Below are 21952 nucleotides of genomic sequence, written 5' to 3'. Positions count from 1 at the left end.
GTTTTTAAATATTTAATAGCCTATAGTCAATTTAAAAACATAACTAGCCTACAATATGATTCAATAACATTCTTTATTAATCTGGTTAAAAAAATTCTATTTCAAGTGCACTGCACCACATCTGAAGTGATCAACATTGTGTAAATGTAAAACAAATGACTTGTTAGCCTAAATATCTTTTTCCAAAAAATATGCATGAAATATGATTATAGCTACTCAGACATAATATAAAATAAAAAATGCTTAATATTTATAGCCAAAAAGTAATAGCAATAAATAACATCAGTAATAGTCGATTATTGTAAACACAGAAAATAACAGCTTTCAGCCTGTCACCATCTTGCAAACATGAAATATCAAACACACAGTAGTAGTTCTTTACAGGTTTTTGCATTCTATTCAGTGGCACAGCTAGGCCACCCCTCTCAATATTGCTGTTTCTGTCTTCTTTTTTTCTCAAGTCAAGCTAGGATGGGCGATACCACTTTGTTTTCAATATGATACCAATATTTTCAAGGCCAGTATCGCCACTATTGTTACCGATACCTCTAAACTGAACTTTTAATTACATTTATTAAATTAGTAAATTACTAAACATTGGGGACTTTAGTAATTTACTAATTTAATAAATTGAGTAATTTGAAAGGCATTTGTGCCTTAATTGCAATTTATTGGATAATATTTTTGTTTTCACATGATTAAAATTTTTACTGTAATGGTAACCATGGAAATCTACAAATATTATAGTTGAACTATGGTTACTGTAGTAAAACAATGGTTTATTTTCATAAGGGACTGCCAGTGACAGGCTGTTACCTATAAATGCAATCTTTTTATTCTGAGAGTGAATAATTTATATTAACATTAATAACAGAATAGAACATAATCAATATGAACATTTAATGTTCAATTTAAATAAATTTAATTGCACAAACTATGTAGGCTACAAGTTCAGTTTATTTGTTGTGAAATAACAAACATAATGGGGCAGTTTCCCAGATAGGGTTTAAATTAAGCCAGGATAGGCTTTAATCTAGAATAGTTAATCGTGGCTTACAAAATGGCTTTCTGAAACACAGATTAAGTACAGATTACTCAAACCTGGACTATAAAGTCCTGAATTAAAATAAATTAGATTAATTTAAAACCAACTGTGCTAATCTGAATTGGCATGAGAGAAGTTGCCTATAGGCAAACAATAGGTTTTTTTCTATAGGTTTTCTATAGAAAACATGGAATGAACCAAGAAAAGCTTAAAATTGCATGGAACTGAGAAGCAAATCCAAGGAAAACAATGGCAACAATGGAATGAATTCTATTTGAAAATGGACAAACCCAGCGATTGGGTTGTTTTAACCCAGCGGTTGGGTTAAATGTTTGCCCCACCTGCTGGGTAGTTTTATTTAAACCAACTATTATTTAAAAATTGCTAAATGGCCAGCTTAAAATGAACCCAAAATAGTTGGGAAATTAAAAACCAGATGCAATTAGAGACAACAATAATAGACAATAGGTAAATGTTTATTAATAAGCTTTAATATTTTATTAATATAAACTTAATAGTTTAATAGTTTATTAATATAAATTTATTAATAAGCAATTTAATAAATGTTTAATAATTATTCATTGAACATTAATAAATGTTCATTTATTACTACTTTGGGTTAATTTTAATTAAGCAATACAGTAATTTTTAAACAATATTTTGAGTTAAATTGAGTTAAATAAAACTACCCAGCAGGTTGGGCAAACATTTAACCCTACCGCTGGGTTAAAACAACCCAATTGCTGGGTTTGTCCATTGGGTTGTTTTTAACCCAGCATTTTTTAGAGTATGTATGTGTGTGTGTGTGTGTATAATTATATATATATATATATATATATATATATATATATATATATATATATATATATAATATATAATATATCAATATAATATAATATATATATATATATATATAATACCCTATGATTATCAATGCTTTTGTTTTGTCCTGTACATAGCAACAAACATAACTATTTACACATGTGTGTGATGTTTGGTGTTGGAAGTCTAGAAATTATACTCCTTTGAGCCACTATCATACTAGTTGCTTCTTTATATATAAAAGGCAAATGTTAGCAGGTCCTCAACCCAAGCACAAGCTCTACACTTCACCACAACGTTAATCTTCAAAAAACACTAACATAACAAAAACGTTTACATAATAGAACATTAAACAGTAATAAGTCTCTCCATATTCTCATCTTTCAAAAAAAAAAAAAAAATGCATAAAATCACTTTTTCAACATTTACTCTCCCAATTCAACCCGGTGCAAAGCATGATGGGAAGTGAAAGTCTTGTTTGATTGGGTTACATAATTGAAACATGTTATTTCAAAATGAAAACATCAAGTGAGTTCTAGTAACCATTTCAAGTCAATTTAACATGAAGCAATCACATCTGAATCAGAAACAATTGTTAAATCAAAATAAATTGTTTAAATAAAGTGAACAGCATCAAAAAAATAAAAAATAATAAATGTGTATATATATATATATATAATTCTCACACACACACACACACACACACACACACACAGTGTATATCAATATATCCATGAAGTAGCCTACATGTGTCTACTTTGAAAAATAATGTTAATCTGAAGTTAAACCTGCCTCCTGGTAGGTTTAATTTAAGCCTCAATTTAGTCCTGGAGTAGCTCTAGTCTTCCTCCAGGAAATCAGTTTATTAAACTCTGGACTAGACTAAGTCTAGGACTATTTAAACCATGACAGCGAAAGCAGATTTCTATTAATCTGGTTTAAAGGGCCATTTTATTCTAAGACCAGGGGCCTCATTTATAAAACTTTGCATACGCACAAAACAGGCCCTGAAAGTGCGCATAGCTACGCCACTTCTGACGCGTAAGTTGTGATTTATAAAAACAAACTTGACGTGAAAATTTGCGCACTTCCACGCAAACTCTGACCCATGCGTACAAACATTTTGGAGACAGAGCAGTTTGGCAAAACCAATGGTGAGCTGAGGGACTGACTGCAGATGAAGGAAAACCACTTTAAATCCTCATTATGAGTCATAATCATAAATAGAGTGCATGTTTACAGAAACAGTTTAAATAATAATAATAAAAAAGTGATTTAAACTCTTGTGGAAACTCACGTTTTCATTTTGATATACACATTTACATTAATAGGCTATTACACTTTCACTAATGGTGATGAGCACCGAAATGACATTACGGAGAAGTTAAACAAAAGTGATATGAATTTAGATAGTAGGCTACATGTGCTACTTTCGATCAATTTGTGACACGCTGTTTTAATGACAGCGAGGAGTGATGGGCGCACAATAGTTCCTCTTGAAACTAAACTGCAGATGTTATGACAAAATATTTTTTTCAAGAACGACTATCAGTGATGCACATTTAACTTCGATATTATGGAAGACACTGCTGGATTCAGTAGTCTAACAGTCCGTGGTCCACTTTGAATAGGTTCAATGTTAATAGCCCAGCCATCACAGCTGGTGGGGCCCAGATGGGTGTCACCTGAGGTGTCTAACTGGGGCCCAGACAGTTTTATTCACAGTTTCCATGGAAGCCCCACATGGGTTAGCCCAGATGAAATGAACACTGCTCAGTGTGCACATTACAGGCTGTTAAATGTTAAATGAGAATTACCAGAGGTTTAGATGTTGATGATTTGTTGAAAATAAGTTTGGTTTGATGTCACCATGATCGAGGTCAGTGCTTACTTCAGTTAGGCAGTTTTACTTTTGACTGTTTTAGTGTTACTCTGGCTGCTTGTTATGGCAAGAAAGGCAAAATCACTTGATTTCATTGAAGGCTGTGGCTGAAGTTGTAGTTCTTGTTGTTCCTCTGTCCTTCAGTGATTCTGCTCATTATCACCTTATTATCTCATTAACTCCAGCATGTTTCTGTGTTACATTTAACAGCCTGTAGTGTGTACACTGAGCAGTGTTCATTTCATCTGGGCCCCACCTAGCTGTGCTGGCTGGGAGCTTACTGTACCACAGCTGCACGGTGGTGTTAATGGCGTATGATCTTCAAACAATCACCACTGTATCTGAAGGATTTAATTTGAGGAAAACTGTAAGATTTGCACGTTTCCTTTTTAAAATACGTGACGCGCAGAGACAGACAATTGTTTGTGCACTGCAATATATAAGTAGGCCTATCTGTTTCCACTAAAAATAGCCTAAATACTATTTGGCCAGTGGAAATGAATGAATCAACTCTATTCTAAAACCTTCATCTTAAGTATTTTATACAATTTTGTTTTTTGCATATTTTGATATATTTATTCTAAAACATAGCCTAACAAGAATATTGGATGATTTTTAGCAATGTAATGTGTATGGCACAAATGTTAGCCATTGTGTCATGTGGATGGGAATGTGTATGGAAATAATATGCAGATTAGGTTATGCATAGCAAAACTAGGCGTCATAAGCTCCATATATGGTGATTTCGGGGAGGAGACAGGAGATGCACGTAAGCACAATCTTCCACTGACTGAGATTTATAAAGGGATTTGTGCGTAGGTTCTGGCGTACGCTTGGTTTTATAAATCTGATTTTTTTGTGTGTGTAGGCTACGCAGAATCTAGCTTTTGCGCGTAGGTACACTTTTAGGATGAAATCTATGCAAACTTTTATAAATGAGGCCCAGGGCTGGGGAGTAGACAGTTAACTACGTCTATCTTTATTCCGGGCTTGCAAACAAACTGCTTTGTAATAATTTCCCAAAATTTCAGTAAATATTAACTAAGCCTGTCAACAGGACGTAACACAGGCACAGGCTGAAAATGGACACAAAGAGAACAGACGCGCCAGCAGAGAAAATTCTGCACCATGCTGTTTCACTGTTCGTGAAATATAGGAAGAATAATATAAATATTGAATTGGAATTGATATGAATGTATCTCTGAAGAGAACTGTCTTCAAAAACGTTTTGATCGCTTTTCCTCTTATCTCCAGCGCAGCGCTGCTTTGTATATAGTGGTAACCATGGAAACGCTATATCACTGCTGTTCCACAAGCGCCACCTACTGTCAGAGAGTGAATTTGCATTTCATTCAGTCCGTCTGCTGATTGTTTTGTGCAGGTGTCTTATGAAGCATAATTTCACAAAGCTAAAGTCAGATCATGCTGTTTTTGCTGTTAATCTTAAAATTATACAATAATTTAAATGAAAAACAACTGATCATGCTCATGTACATAATATATTTGTTGGGATTATGATAAAATGCAGTGTTTGCCTCTAATATCAAAGAGCTACACATATTTTTTGAACAAATAAATTTGCTTTAAAAAAAATCTGCAACCAGTATCAGAATCTGACAATTTGCTTCTATTGGCCATGAAAAATGAAAATAGGTGCATCACTAATAGGCTAATAATTGAAAACGTTTTTTTTTTTTTTTTTTTTCCTTTGCCGTTTGTTTTTTATATGGTTAATATTAATGCAGCTATCAGTGCACTAAGGTTAAATATTAGTATATAAACATGTTTATACTAGGGACAAAATTATCATATTTCTTTCCAAACATGTATTAAATTCTTGTGAAACACAAAAAGAGAATAATGGTGGTGGAGAGATGCAAAAAACTGTTGAGAAACCGTATGTGAGTCAGCTTTGAATATAGGCCTTCTCTCGAGATTGATTAGATCATTTCATTTCATTTTCTTTATAAACATTCTAAATTTACAAACTTTCTTAATAAAAAAAAAATTTAAAACCACTGTGTCAATTTGACTCTATACACCTATAAAACAACGTATATTATTAACAATATTTTATTGTTGTTATTTAATATTTCGTTTTCCCTCATGATGCACATCTTAACAAATATAATTTAGGAATGATATATCAATAATTATATATGGATGTTATGTTAAAAGAAACAAATATTTTCTTAATTTGTTTATCAAGATATTGAAATTCTTTACCAACACATAGGTTATGTCTAATAAACTGCAGATATATATTTTGTAACTGATGTTAAAAATACAATTTAGTGGAAAACCAAATCCTGATGGGTAAAGGTCATTTTTATTTACAGGTTGTAAACTTAAAACAGAACATCAAGTTAATATGGTCAGTTGTGTTAAGTATTCCAAAGTATTTAGATTATGTTACTAAACTTGAGTGATGTAACGAAATACGTTAAAAAATTACTTTTTAAAGCATGTATTTTGTAATCTGTAGTGAAATACATTCTAAAAGTAACCTTCCCAACCCTGTCTAATAGGCTTAATCTCTGTCCGGGAAACTGCCCCATTATGTTTTTCTGTCCTCTGATAGGCATTGTTCTGGGCTGCGTTTCCCAAAAGCATCTTTCTTATGATACTTTTGAGAAGGCATTTCGGCTACTATATACTTTCAGTTAATTAATCATCCCTCCATCCCTTTTCCAGACAGCAATGTGGGGTCGTGCAGATGCTGAGCCTGCCCAGTGTTTTGAGACGAATGCGGGGAAACACCATGGACAGTCAGCCTATTGATCTCAGGGCTTTTACTGAATGATATAAGAGGAGTCACTGAGTCTGGTGATGTCTGAAAAAAGAAAAAAAAAAAAAGTTAGGAAGATTTCATTAAAACACAAAAGATTACTATAATATTATTAATATATATGATTTAGAAATGTTTTTTTTTTTTACCAAATCTCTGTACTTTGCTTTGTGTACTCATGTTTTAAAGGGGTAATTTTTGCATTTATTCAGAAGGATGTGCAGAATGGATTGTGCTGCACACATTCAGGCACAGCACAGAGTTAGGCAAATGTACACTTTTTAGTCTCATTAACTCCTCTAGGATTTAGAAATTATAGTTTATCCTCCTTTATCCTATTATCTCACTGTGACTGGGTGGATCAAGTTTCTGAACAAAGAATAAATGCAAAAATATAAATAAAAATAAAGAGTACACTCAACTCTATCTCATTAAAGAAAATGATTTTCATCATCAAATGACCCACTAAAATGTTGTTTGTATTGTTAAATATATTGTTTCATGAACACAGCTCAGTTATTCACTCACTGGTTCACTGTCACATTGACTTTGCATAAAGCCACACTCCTGTACTGGTAGTTGGTGATTATTATCTAAAACATAAAACAAAATATTAACAATTGCACAACATGATAAAATTGTATTTGATTTTTTAATTATAATTTTAGTCTTACCAATTTCATTTGACTGTTTATGTTTTAATTTGAAATAAATTAATGAAATCCCAGCAGACAGCAAAACAACACCAGTTGTGGCTCCAGCAATGATACCAATTGGAGCTGAACTCCCACATTCAGCATCAGATGACACTGTTCCTGGTTTTATTTCTGTAAGTCCCTCAGCCTCACATCTGTAAATGAGAGCGATGTTACAATGTATGGACTTATTAGAACAGTTTAGGTAATTACAGGTAATTACTCACTTTGAATGTGGTTGACAGGTAGTGAAAGAGCCATTAGAGTAAGTGCCTTCTGAACAGTTACCACAATCAGTATCAGTAAATGCTGTTCCTGCAAGGATATTAAGATAATGACTGTCTTAAAAAAAATCTAGCATTAAAAGTACAGTTATTGTTCTCATGTGAGTCAATATTTTTAGTATAGCTAGTTGTCCTTCCACTTTATAGCTATTATTCAAGTTCTCCTGTTTAGTAAAAACACAGATTCACACACCTGCTTGTCTGATATATTGTCCAGGATCACATTCAGAGTGTTTGACAGCGAATCTACAGCTGCCTTTATTTTGCTCAATGCAGTAGAATCCCTCCAGTGGCTCACAGACAGTGTCTGCAAAGCGTGTGCAGCTTCTCTTTACTCTTAGCCCTTGTCCTGTGAAAATATAACATCTTTTCATATAAATAAAAGTGCTAGAGCTTTTTTATTTCAAGTCTTATTTTCTGGAGAATACATTCACCTGCATCACAAACAGAGCAGGGAAAGCATTTATCTAACCCATTGGGCTCATCAGTGTAAGTTGATGGAGGACATGGAACACAAGTGGTGCTGGTATCTATAGTACAATGCCAATAAACATGGTTTCCTACAAATATAAAAAATATATATCTTTGAAGAGATACTTCACAAAAGAAATAAATATTGCAATGAAAAACATGGGTTCGCCACACAAGTAAACTGTCCCGCAATGGCCTTGAAAGTGTTAAAAACATTTCAGTCTATCGGAGGCCAGAAAGCTCATGGATTTCATCAAAAATATCTTAATTTGTGTTCCGAAGATGAACGAAGGTCTTACGGGTGTGGAACGACATGAGGGTTAGTAATTAATGACAGGAATTTTCATTTTTGGGTAAACTAACCTTTTAAGTCTGTGCTCCCAATCTTCAAATTTCCCAAGGGTTAAACAATTTTGTTTGATTAATAAAAGCTGGAAATCCTTCAGCTTTCTCACTTGGTTCACTATTCATTTAGTTGCCAGGCAGAACCCAACATTCCACAGCATATACTGTACCTGGTGCACACATGGGGCAGCATTCTCCATTAACCTCATATTCAGCACGAGCACACACAGTCATGCTGAAACATAGTTTGAAGTTTAAAGTGACAACAGCAGCAATTGATACGATAAATCCTAACTTAATCATGTTCAAATAAAGGGAAATGCAGGTTTATTTAGTCCATTTGAAAGTGGAGGCAAACGTTTCTTCACCAGACTTCATGAGTTCCCTTATGGTTTCTTCAACACATTAGATGGATGGACAAATACATTAGTAGCCCTTTAGATTTCCTCATGAGCTATAGCTTATGGAGTATTTGGCTTCTTTGGTAAAACATTCAGGGTCCAACGGTAACAAAAACCTTAGTTATAATGAAAAGTGTGTGACAAAGGGTTTTTGCATCGCACTGCAGATTCAAATTATGCACGTTAAATTTCTCTGTCCAGGTTTCACACAGGCAAGTCTCCTCTTAAGCTTGAGCTCCTCTTACAGCTGTGTAAACAGCTGCCTTGTGGAAAGAGCTGAAATGACAAAAAGACAAAGATGACAGCATTGAGTTCTACACCAATATAGACATAAATAGAGTGCTGTTTTAAAGGTACATTAAAGCTACAATATGTAGATTTTCGCTGCTAGAGGTCACCTATTCAAAAAAAGGTGTAGCTTGATGATGCCGAGCTCCAGCGTGGAATTATGGGAGATTTGGTCTTCACCTCACGGCCAGTGGAAAAGAATTGAGATGGGACTTAGGCAGTAATCATGTTCATGGATGAGATTATTAGCAATACTGTAGTACAGAGATGGCAAACTCGGTCCTGGAGGGCCACTGTCCTGGAGAGTTTAGCTCCAACCCTAATTAAACATACCTGAACCAACTAATAAATGCCTTCAGGATTACTAGAAAACTACAGGCAGTTGAATTTTATCAGGGTTGAAGCTAAACTATGCAGGGCAGTGGCCCTCCAGGACCAAGTCTGCCCATCCCTGCTGTAGTATGAAGCAGCAGTATCAGCTCCATGTTGGAGCTGAGCAAGGCAGCTGGAGCAATTGATAATGTGAGTTGAGTGCAACACACGGCTCGAGAGCAATGGAACTTTTATTATGCCACAGTCACCATGTTGACTTAACGTGTTGAGCAATATAACAATAATTAGTTTTCTGTCTATAAATGTAACCAAACAGTTGTTCCCTTTTCTAATAAAACATGTAATAAATTAAAGTGTCTTTAGTGTTTCCATGGTTTCTACAAAATAAAACCGGAACCGAGGGTAACGCAGATATGATGCCATTGACAGACATGTCCCATATCCTTGGTTAAAATCGTGATTTTCTCACAATTTACAAATAGTTGGAAACATTTGGGATATTGTAAGTACTCAAGTGAACAAATTTAACACTAGCCTAGTGTTTTTTTTATATTTTACTGCAAAAATCATACATACTGTGCCTTTATCTTCAAGTTGTGCCTTTAACTTCAAGCAAAGTATTTTCCGCTTTTCAGAAGTATTTTCCGATTTTCCCAAACAAGTGATACAACACACTTAAGCCCATGAATGGCCATTTAAGTAGAAAACAAAGATCCATATACATAACACTTGACATACATAAGGTTTGAAGAGCTTAATTCTAAGACAAAATAAAAACCAGGGCATGTATATTTCCTGCTCCCAAAAATTTTGCAAAAATGTATTATCTGATCAAAGGTAAGTTTCACAACTGGCAGAAATGTAATGTTTAGTGACGTTTAGTGCAGAAAATGTAATGTTAACTAAGCAGGCTTTTGTCCTATGTAGGGTGTTTTCACTTTCACCTTTTTCAAAAAACATTTTCAGTTTTATTTTGACTGGAAAGTACCAAGCGCAAATCTGAACAATCAGAAATTGTATTTTTTGTATGTTCACATAAAATGCCATTATTACTTTCAGTTTTGTTTTGAGTCTCGTGTCTTAAGCAACGAGTATCATATGACAGAGTCAGTACCACAATGACCCATGTTCAATTTGATTGGAGGGGGAGCTTATATGGGATAGAATGGGACTGGGGGGGTGGTCATCTAGTGTTTCATTGAAACTGGAATAAACATAAAACTAGTATTTTTTTTAAATTACTGTGCTGACATTCTATGTCCAGTTTTACATAATCCAAATAATATTTTTTTCTTTGAAAACTCTAAACACAAGTCGGCCACAGGCTTTCTGAAGGAATTTACAGTGATGCTAACAGAGTGCATCCTAATTTTCACCTCACAATAATGGTATCAGGGTCGAAAAAATAAAGGGCTTGGAGGAAAAATGCTCCTAAACTTCCAGAAAAGGCTGAAAAAAAAAAGCCTGTTTTAGATTTTCAATTTTGGCTTCCAACGATCATGTAAACAAGATAATTGACATGAAATGATTATTGTGCCAAATCCGCATTCCGTCCCACGCACCTTCCTTTTCTTCACAGTATTGCACTTTCGTTTCTCCCTGAAGGCCCAAACTCAACGTCCAAATCAGCTAAATAAGTGAGTGTTGTAAAATGCAGTCTACTGTTGCTAAATTGCAGGACATGCTTGATATCAAACAGTATTATTAAAAGTATATAAATATTGATTTGATAACTGCGCTACTTCCAACAACCAGACAATTGGATTTGGACCATTTGCTTCGAAAGCGGTGTAGATATAGTGTTACATTTTAGGCACAATATCACTTTAGTTCTGCAACAAAAATGTCTCTAAACAAATCCACAGCAGAAACATTGCACATATTTGAAAAACAGTGCTCATGACTGAGTCTGCATTTTGAAAAATGTGGTTGAGCAAATTTTTTCAACGCTCATTCATAAAGTCGATCACTTGCTTTGTTCTGAAATGAATCTACTGTTTTGAAAGAATCGGCTGTATGAGTAATTCAATGACTCATTAAGACTGGACTCCCCACTGGTGTTAAGGACGTTGCCTAGTAACATTCCCAGAACGTTTACGAGTTCATTTTAAGAGTTTGGGGATGTTATTTGGAGGACCTTCGCAGAACATTCAAGATGTTTTCTGAATGTTTAGGGAACCATATTTTATTTGGAAATGTTCTCAGAACATCCCTGCTGCCCTTGTCAAAAAAATGAATTGAAAATTAAAGCTAAATTGATTAATAAAAGTGGCTGTTGAAACAAAAACTTTTTACAAAAAGACAAAAAAAACAACAACAACAGCACATGCATGAGCTAATGTAACTACTGTATTACTGCATCAGCAACTACACAGTTACTGCAGCCTTTAAATAAAGCAACATTCAGAAAAAACATCAGTGTTTCTGGATCATTACTGACTGAAGCACAGGATCTATTCTCCAGCACAATGGTGACCTCACAAAACTCAGATAACAGAAACAACACTAACAGATCTCTCTAGATCTCTGCATCTTTACTTATTACAAACCACTCTGACTATGTTTCTTTCATACAAAACCTCTTAATGAGGTGTTGATGTTTTATCAAAATTTATAAATGTCACCGTTATGGAGGTAAGCACTTGCTTTAGTTGGGATCCTGACTCTTGACGTTTTTTCTTTATTTTTTCCTCCAATTGTTGTAACTGTGTGTTTCTAAAGTGTTTGTTACAAAAAAAATGTGAGAGAAAAAATGATCAAAAGGATTTGGCTGCTCATTGTTGATGATTTTATCATTATGCATTGGCCATACTGATCTCTGAATATTGTATTTACTTTCATGTTGTTGTAGTCTTATGATAATGCATAAAATCCTGTCCTGCTTTGATATTTTGAAACTTTTTATCATTGTGCAGAATTATTCAGACAGCATCATGTAGACTCACACAGACATCAAGATTCTGTGTTTGATCCTCAACAATGGTGACAAAATTTTCAGATAAACATTAACTTTGAGCATCACAAAACAAGCTACTAAAGTCACAATAAAAAGATTTTTGTTATCACCATTGTTGAGGTTCATGTACTAATTCATGATGTCTGTGGGAGTATAAAAGACATTGCTCAAAACTCTGTACGATGAATTAAAAAATCACAACTAACCATTAATTAATGCAAAGCTAACAGTTAATACAAAATTTAGACTTTGGTGATGATCAGGACACTGCATGATGATTAAATCAGCACTAAACAAACCATGTCATCTGATCTGAATTTCTCTTGCATTTTTTTTTTTTTTGCTATAACTAACATGTCTTGATAACACAGTTAAAGCAGCCAGAGAAAATCTAATGTTAAACGTCAAGAATCAAGAGCCCATCTACAGCAAATGCTCACCTCTATAACGGTAACTTCAAACTTTATTATTTTCTATAAAACACCCATGCAGAAGGCGACATTCTCATGACCTTGCGCAACTTTGGCTAAAAGTTCTCTAAAAGTGATTAAAATTCTGAAATTTTACAGAACATTTGGGACATAAAACGTCCTCTATTTGTAGTGAAAGTGCTGCAGTTCAAGGTTCCTTATATGACTTTAGGGGAAGTTCTCTTTTGGTTATTTTATGGTCAAAAAAATAACGTTACAAAGAGGACATTTGGGACATTAACAGAATGTTCCCACACGGTCCTCTGTTGGTCATTTAATAACGTTCCCGATATGAGTTTAGGGGGACGTTCAATTTTGGTTATTTTATGGTCATGCAAGAACGTTACAAAGAGCACATTTGGGAAGTTAACAGAACGTCCTATAGTAATAGTCCTCTTTGTAACGTTATTAGTAGAGTATCATATACACTGTGTCAGAATGATGATTTATTACCCTGATTTATGGCCCTAATTTATGACCCAAATTTCTGTGTGTTGTCACTCAAGCTGGCTGGACAGTGGATGTCAAATATGTTTTATGAGGACTGTGAGCCTTGATTGGAAGGTCAGTGGTTGTCAATGGTTGTTATATATATATAGTGTAAGTTGTATATTGTACGTTCCCCATGAATTTGCTTGACTTAATAAAATAATGGTTTAAATCTTCGTCTTCGTCATCCGAGTTTTTAAATAGCGCTGAAATAGATTTTTTGGGGCGGTATGTGGATACTGAATATAGCACAAGGAACTCTGAAATATGTTATCTTGTAAAACACCTAAGTATTGTTTTTAAAAACGCTGTAAAACAATGGTATGACTGCTGAAGGTGTCACATCCTTGGAGCATTACATCCTTGGATGTTTCACACCTACAGGCCCTATCTCCTGAATTTGGCATTTAAATAAGGTTTAAGATAAAGTAAGTAAAACACAGAGACATTCTACAGCTCTAGCATTACAACGGCAACTCCAAAAACTCTTGAAACATCTGTGATGTCTGTAACACCGACAAGTTCTGTTGAAACGGATCAGTTTCAAATAGATGTCCCAATCTCTGTGTTCATTGCTATATGTTTGTTTAAAAGTGTTTGTTTTGAAAAACACTAAAATTACCAATATGTAGTGTTATATTCAATATGTACAGTGCATTTTAATTTTTCTCAAAACAATTTAATATGACAATGTTACTAAAAGTCTTAAACTGAACATCTTACCATTATCTTCAGTATAGATGTTAACTTAAAGTTGCCATAGAATGAAACTCCATCCTATCTACATGTTATGGATCTTATTGTGAACAATTCATAAGCGCTTGTTTTGTTTGTTTTGTTTTGATCATTTTATTTATTTATTTTTTTTACCACATATAGAATCAGGATTGCAAGTTGTGTAATACTCTTTTTTAATGAGCTCAGACATGGTCATAAAATAACAAGTGATTCAAACTTTTATTTCAACATTGTTGAATATACATTGAAGTTTGAAGAATGACATTACATACATAAGTAAAACAGTAATCATGAAATTACAAGTGGTCTAACCATAAAATCTCGGCAGGCTATCATGTTTCGGTCTAGGGTGTAATTGACCAGTGTTTCAACAATTTTGCCGATGGTAGTATCAACAGCATTGTTTGAACGCAGTGAGACACAAACATCTGTAACAATTGTACACATACAGAGAATCACAGTAACTCCTAACTCTTCAGTACATCCAGACATCACATCCAGAACTTTTCTTATTATTACACAGATTGGCTCTTTGGTGTAAACACACATACTCGTCACATCAGAATAACATGAATTTGCCAGTTCTCTTACTACATCAATCTAATTTTTGAGATTTGTTACACGTTTGGTATCCCCCTCACAGTCCTTATTCGAATCAAATGCAGCATCGATGATCTGGTGCATCAAGCTAACCATCTGCCCTCTGAAATAATCTTTAAACATACAGTCCAAGATCCCTTTTAGAGGGCACTCATTGCCCGTGGCGCACTGGCATGCGGGGTGTCGGTGCACAGCCTCATCAGAACTCAAATGTGGGTCGTTCTCCATCAGCTTTTGTGTAGACATTTCAGAAATCTGCTGCGTTGAAGATGGATTTTTCAGAACTCAACTTGGTGGATGGTCTAAACTTTGTGCCCTATTCGATGCTGAAAGATTCTAATAGTTCCTGGAATCTCCTGTGAATCAGTCCTTAAATGTAGGTCTTCTGCATTCACGGTTTGAAGTTTAGGTTTTTGGGTCTGATCCCCCAAAGTGTGAGTCGAAGAAGCGTCAGGCTCAGACAAACAGGAATGTTGAAATTAATTTTTTTAGTCCATGTAACAACCAGACAATGTTCCCTCAAATTTTGCTCAAAGAGATGTTTGCAGTAGCACAGCAGTCCACGTTGGTACAGTTGTCTATAGGTTGCAGCACCAGCTCCCTCACACAGATCGGTTAGGAAACCCAGATTTCTTGCGATAACTGAGCTCTCTGTAGAACTTATCAGGACAGCCGATTGGGGACCGCCCTTGCCCCCTGTTGTGCAGGATGTATGGGGGTTTGTCGTCAGGAAGTCATAAATAATTATATAAAATTTACGACACAATGTGCAACAGAAATAGCAAAATGTAAAAGTCCTGCATACATCAGCAGAGAGAAGTTTACTCACTCATTCAATCTACTTATGAATTGTTCACAATAAGATCCATAACATGTAGATAGGATGGAGTTTCATTCTATGGAAACTTTAAGTTAACATCTATACTGAAGATAATGGTAAGATGTTCAGTTTAAGACTTTTAGTAACATTGTCATATTAAATTGTTTTGAGAAAAATTAAAATGCACTGTACATATTGAATATAACACTACATATTGGTAATTTTAGTGTTTTTCAAAACAAACACTTTTAAACAAACATATAGAAATGAACACAGAGATTGGGACATCTATTTGAAACTGATCCGTTTCAACAGAACTTGTCGGTGTTACAGACATCACAGATGTTTCAAGAGTTTTTGGAGTTGCCGTTGTAATGCTAGAGCTGTAGAATGTCTCTGTGTTTTACTTACTTTATCTTAAACCTTATTTAAATGCCAAATTCAGGAGATAGGGCCTGTAGGTGTGAAACATCCAAGGATGTAATGCTCCAAGGATGTGACACCTTCAGCAGTCAGGGGTCGCTGATAGAAAGAGGTCTTCATACCATTGTTTTACAGCGTTTTTAAAAACAATACTTAGGTGTTTTACAAGATAACATATTTCAGAGTTCCTTGTGCTATATTCAGTATCCACATACCGCCCCAAAAAATCTATTTCAGTGCTATTTAAAAACTCGGATGACGAAGACGAAGATTTAAACCATTATTTTATTAAGTCAAGCAAATTCATGGGGAACGTACATGGACAAAAAAGTTCACTAACATTACACCAGATTCAAGGAAAAAAATTGTTTTTCAAAGTTGTTTTGCCATGTGTAAGGAAAGCATACACACACGCACACACACACGCACACACACACACACAAACACACACACAATCAATACAAGCACACAGCAATACGCTGAAAATGTTGATATTAAAAATTGGTAAACAATTTCGAAAGCAGTGTGTTTCAGGAAAAGTGCAAACAAATCGAAGAAGCATAATAAACACAAATGTCTCCAAACTGTTACATCCTAATATTTGAGCTGGTTTCAGAGTCAATTGACTGCTGGGAAAAACCTTGTGACTTGTGTGAAGTTTGATGAGGCCGAGAACACCAGCATTGTTAAACATGCGGTACAATAACAATGTTCAATAGAAAAAAGAATCCAACTGACTGAGACTGAGTTTGTTTCACATATAACTGTAAATTATCTCAGTAAAAAACAGTTCACTTGCATTTGCTAGTTATAACTAACATTTTGATATGTTAAAAGATTTTTGTATTTTGGTGCTGAGGACAAAAACTGCTTATCACGTTTTCATAAAAAGAATAACAAATGGTATAGACATAGAACACAACGTCTTTTTTCTGGATCAGATTTAAAGGACAGACACCAAAAAACACTGGTGTCAAATTATTGGAGTTGACAGAATAAAAAAAGGGCTTGAATTATCCCACCTTTCACTTAAAACTACTACTTATCAACTATAATTAATTTACTTAAAGACAAACACAAAAGAACTGTGTATCTATTATGACTGTGCCATGAAATGCACGGCTTTAAGTGTAATAGTTAGAAAAGTTTGAAGTGTAATAGCTGTATAACAGAAAAACAGCAAGACTCACTTTTCACGTTGGGGCATTGTGTCTTGTGATCCAACATCGTAGACAGACCAGAAAGATGACCTAAAAGAAATATCATTTGTTTAGTCTTAAGCAGTGTCATGTCGAAGAACTAGAAGAATTTATGATGTATTCAATAGTGTTTTCATTAACTCCTGTGAACATGTTGACCACATTCTGAGAGTAGTCTTTACAAACTGTACAAACATACAAAAACAAATAAACAAAATGTAAACAACATCATCGACTAGTGGAAAAATGTCATTTACAAAACAACATAAACTTTCACAATAGACCAGGAGAGAGGAATTCTGTATTCTTTATAGCTAATTGTTTTTTTCCCTATATGCCTTACACAAGTTCATAGTAAATTAGTCTCTTGAATGTACTTTTATGCAAATATAATACCTGTATAAAGATTGTTTGATTTTATATATAGCCTTTACAAGGGCATGTAACTTTATGGTTCTTAATGTGTTTGCAGCATAGTCCCTCTAACAAACCTGACAGAAGAGCAAAAATGTACAAATATTTTTAGCACAGTAGCTTTATTGGAGATAAATTAAATTTAAATGGGATGTTCAAAGAAATTATTCTGCAGATGTTAAACAACTTAGGAAAATAATGCTGGTTTGTCAAATAAGAAAGTTCAGTCATATATTTAAAAAGTTTCATCACACATACTTTCCCATGTGAGGAAAAGCACCTAAAACAAAAACACATCCCTACCAACAAAATGTGAATAGTGTCATCTGCTCTCTGAACAAGATGACTAACTTTAGTGGAGTAATAAAAACGTCATTTACAAAACCAGATTTACAAACTTGAACAACCTTAGAAATCGCTCACGAATGGCTTTTTCTGTTTTCTGTATTTATTATAAATGGTGCTTCTCTTGTATGTTGTACCTTTTTCTTAGTGATTTGACACTTGAATTTACATGGTGATTTGTGCATATATTTTTTAATTTTATCTTTGAGTTTTACCAGAGTGTGAAATGCTGTTGAACAACCTCAAACTTTAATGAATGTCCAGCTTTCAGGGTGTTGCTTAGTGTAAGTGATAGTGTACTTAAGTGTAAAACAGCAAGACTTACTTTTCGTGTTGATAAAATATGTCCATGTGTAAAAATACACACATAGATTTTAGCACAACTATTTACACACGCAGAAAAATATCTAACTGTATATTGTCACTTTCATTGAACATTCCGTTACCTGTTTATTTGAGGGTCAAAGAAAATGGAAATAGCTGAAACATACTAAGCTACTTTCTTTATTTTGTGCTGGATGTTGAAGTTAAAAAAAGTGTTAGTAAAAAACAAACAAACTGAACTTTAAAAGCAACATGAAACCATAACATCCCTATTGACAATGTTGTATAATTGAGATATATAATTACATGTTGAAGCATACTTTCAGTTTGAAAATGACTTCCATAGTATTTTCTTTTAGTATAAAGCTTTGTCTGGATCACCCAACACAAAGTTTTGTGTTCCGACCTCAAGAAGATCACACCTAGATTAGTTTTCTTGAGCCTTGCAAGTTTGTACTATATGCTTAAAACTTAATGATCAACATGATTCCCTTGTGGTTGTTAAACACCTCAAGTAAATAATTTTAAATGTAGTTTTGTCAAAAGAAAAAAGGTTCATCCATACATTTAAAAAAGTTTTCTAAGTGGGAATTATATATTTGTCACAAACAAATTCAAAGAGTTTTTACTCGTGTGAGGAAACCACTTGGCTACATTAGTAATAAAAAATGCTGGTCATCAGACTGTTTTAAAAGAAATCAAACAATAAAATAAAGTAAAAGTTTTGTTTAAACATGCCTTGCTTTTAATGGCAAACAGATGTATAAATGTTTAAATGATTAAAATCACTTATGTCTTATTTAACTCAGAAATTTGAAGTAAATGTGTATTTGTTCTTTTGCAACACACACGCACACATGCATGCACCTGTTTATTTGGGGTCAAAGACGATGGTAATAGTTGAAACATTCTACACTCATCTCTTCAATTTTGTGCTGTATGTTGAAGTTAAAAAAGTGATAGTAAAAACAAACAAACTAAACTTTAAAGCAACATGAAAACATAATATTCCTATTGAAAATGTTGTATAATTGAGAATATTGTATAATTACATGTTTAAGCATACTCACAGTTTTCTTTTATTATGAATCTTGATCACTCAACACAAACTTTTGTGTTCTGCCCTCACAAAGATTACACCTAGATTAGTTTTTGCTCGTGTGAGGAAACCACTCAGCATCATTAGTTATAAAAATGCTGGTCATCAGACTGTTTTAAAAGAAATTAAATAATAAAATAAAAGTAAAAAGTTTAAAGAAAATAGACAACATGTCTTGCTTTTGTGGCAAACAAATGTATAAATATTTAAACGTTTAAAATTGTGTGTCTTATTTTACTGTATTTGTTCTTTTGCAGCACACATACACACAGATGCGCACACACACACTAACTATTAAAACTAAAACATTCCTTAAAATGTATCAAAAGTAAACACACATTTAGATCTGAAGAAGACTTCAGATACCTCAACTCCTGTGGAGATATGACCCCAACCCCCTGCAAGGACCCCAAACTCTGGATCAACATGCACCAATGCTAAATTTTTCTATATATCCTAATCATTTGTTAACATATTTTCATAACCTCAGTGAGCACATTGTTTCTGCCATAATTTAATACATTGTTTAAATTAATAAATTGTTAGCTAACTGGGTGATTTGTATATACATTTCTGAAATTGCACAACTTGCACACTCTGATACCAGATTATTGAAACATTGACATGCACTCCCTGTAAAGCTGCTTTGAAACAATGCATATTATGAAAAGCACTATATAAATAAATGTGAATTGAATAATGTTATGTAGACTAAATCAGCATAAGATGTTTTTGTGTGAGAGCCCAGCGATTCAACAGAAAGGTTTTGATGAAGACATCTAAGCAATGTCGTAAAACCATTAACACAAACACAGGATCCCCCCACCGGGTTGACTCAGAATCACCTTCACTGTGAGTTAAATAAATGTTTTTCATTCTTTTGTCTTTTTAACATAGATCATATCGGTGAGTTTGGAAACACAGATACAGAAGCTCCAGAAAGAACATTTCCCAAACAACACCTATTCTGGGGTGTGTGGTAAATGAGGACTCTTTGGCTTGATGAATATTTCTGATTCTTTGTCTTAGGAACTAACATTAATCTATAGTTTTGGTATTACTGATCATCCTATGGTGCCAACACGCGCACACACACACAGTTGTTCTAAAAAAGAACATGCCCAGACATGTAATTTTAAATAAATATAGCCAGTGTGGTGTAGGGGTAATACATCCTTAATGTCTTGACTCAGATATTCTGACTCAATTAACATATACCCCATTGACCAAACAGCACTGATTTTAACAGTGAGGTGTGAAATTTGCTAGGGTGACTTCCATTTACCCATATATCTAACTATAAATCCAACTTACACTATATCTCATTGATACTCTTGACCTGCCAATCAGGGGACAACAGCCATAAATTCAACCATAAAAAACAACCATTGACAACCACTGACCTGCCAATCAAGGCTCACAGTCCTCATAAAACATATTTGACATCCACTGTCCAGCCAGCTTGAGTGACAACACACAGAAATTTGGGTCATAAATTAGGGCCATAAATCATGGTAATAAATCATCATTCTGACACAGTGTATATGATACTCTACTGTTATTTTTTTGACCATAAAATAACCAAAAGAGAACGTCCCCCTAAAGTCATATAATAGGGACTTTAAGCAGCAGCTGCGGATACAACGGCAACGGCATTCTGGCATTCCATTGCGCATGCGCAAATTTAACTGCTACTTCTTGACGTTCTACTGTAACCGTCTACTACGGCAGGGTAGCCGATTTGCCGTAGTCGATAATTCGTGACAGACTAGATAAGTAAATGTTATGTTCTATGGTTATGTGGTATTTTAGTTGTATCTGTATGTCATTTAATGCCAACAGCAACCATTATCTTGCTTTTATTTACATGTAATGTATTGTTTACTATGTCAAATGATTAAATGATCCACGCCATCCTCTTTGTTGTTGCTTAGTGATTTTTGCGTTCTTTAGCTACGGCAGTTGACAGTTTACTTCCGATCGCCATTGCCGTTCCATCAACAGCTGTTGCTTAAAGTCCCTAATGAACCTTGAAATGCAGCACTTTCACTACCAAAAGACGATGTTTTAGGAACGTCCCGAATGTTCTGTAAAGGTTCCGAATTTTTGTCACCTTTAGAAAACTTTTAGGGAACATTGCGCAATGTCCTGAGAACGTTGCCTTCTACGTGGGATGAAAAACATCCAATTTTTGGCATGTTCTTTCGTGTTGGTGTGCATTTACATCTAAGGCCCTGTCCCAAATGGCACCCTAAACACTTGCAGTCACCCTACAAGTCCACACTTTTGTAAAGCAATGCCACTATGACTGCCTGGAATAAATATGCTGCATCAATCGCTTCAGTGCAGGCTCTGCAAAAGTGCGCATCACACATTTATGCCAGTGGATAGTGGCACGTGCCACTGACATTGTCTCAAAACAATGACACTAAGTTGCAGAATGTTGTGACACCTCCAGTAGTGACTGACAGATGAGTTGAGCAGTGACATAATTGCGACACAAAATCTTAAATAAATAGCCTAATTTAGTAATATTTTAAAATAAATGTCAATTAAACACATGTCGGTAATATGTTTTTGCCACATCTTGTGTCTGACTTGTTGCCTCGCTGCCTTAACAGGCAAAGACTTGTAAGGCAGTGTTTGTGCATGAAGGCACCTCACAAAACGGATTTCGGACAGACTTCTGAGGCAGCGTAAAGTCTAAGGTGTCCCCTGAAT

At 34.5% G+C, this 21952-nt stretch overlaps 1 protein-coding gene across 5 annotated transcripts in view; it reads right to left on the bottom strand.

Annotated features, from left to right (window-relative positions):
• The window catches only part of LOC137027027 (tumor necrosis factor receptor superfamily member 14-like), a 31457-nt gene that overhangs the window by 6033 nt on the left and 3472 nt on the right, over positions 1–21952 (bottom strand). For 4 of the 5 annotated variants that reach the window (XR_010895979.1, XR_010895976.1, XR_010895977.1 and 1 more), the window contains exons 2-9: positions 17041–17100; positions 8503–9009; positions 7951–8076; positions 7710–7865; positions 7460–7547; positions 7212–7387; positions 7066–7130; positions 6407–6582 (exon numbers count right to left, since the gene is read on the bottom strand). Coding sequence is in view for 1 of the 5 variants with exons in the window: in XM_067394771.1 (XP_067250872.1) it covers positions 6421–6582; positions 7066–7130; positions 7212–7387; positions 7460–7547; positions 7710–7865; positions 7951–8076; positions 8503–8635 (906 nt within the window). In the remaining 4 variants the exon portion in view is untranslated. Of the gene's footprint in view, positions 1–1999; positions 6583–7065; positions 7131–7211; positions 7388–7459; positions 7548–7709; positions 7866–7950; positions 8077–8502; positions 9010–17040; positions 17101–21952 lie in introns of those variants that run through there. The other variant, XM_067394771.1, reaches the window with a different exon arrangement.

The sequence above is a fragment of the Chanodichthys erythropterus genome, chromosome 9 (genome assembly GCF_024489055.1).
Source record: "Chanodichthys erythropterus isolate Z2021 chromosome 9, ASM2448905v1, whole genome shotgun sequence".
Classification (NCBI taxonomy): Eukaryota; Metazoa; Chordata; class Actinopteri; order Cypriniformes; family Xenocyprididae; genus Chanodichthys; species Chanodichthys erythropterus.
The sequence above is the reverse complement of the archived record's forward strand: the minus strand, read 5'-3'. Positions and strand labels throughout refer to the sequence as shown.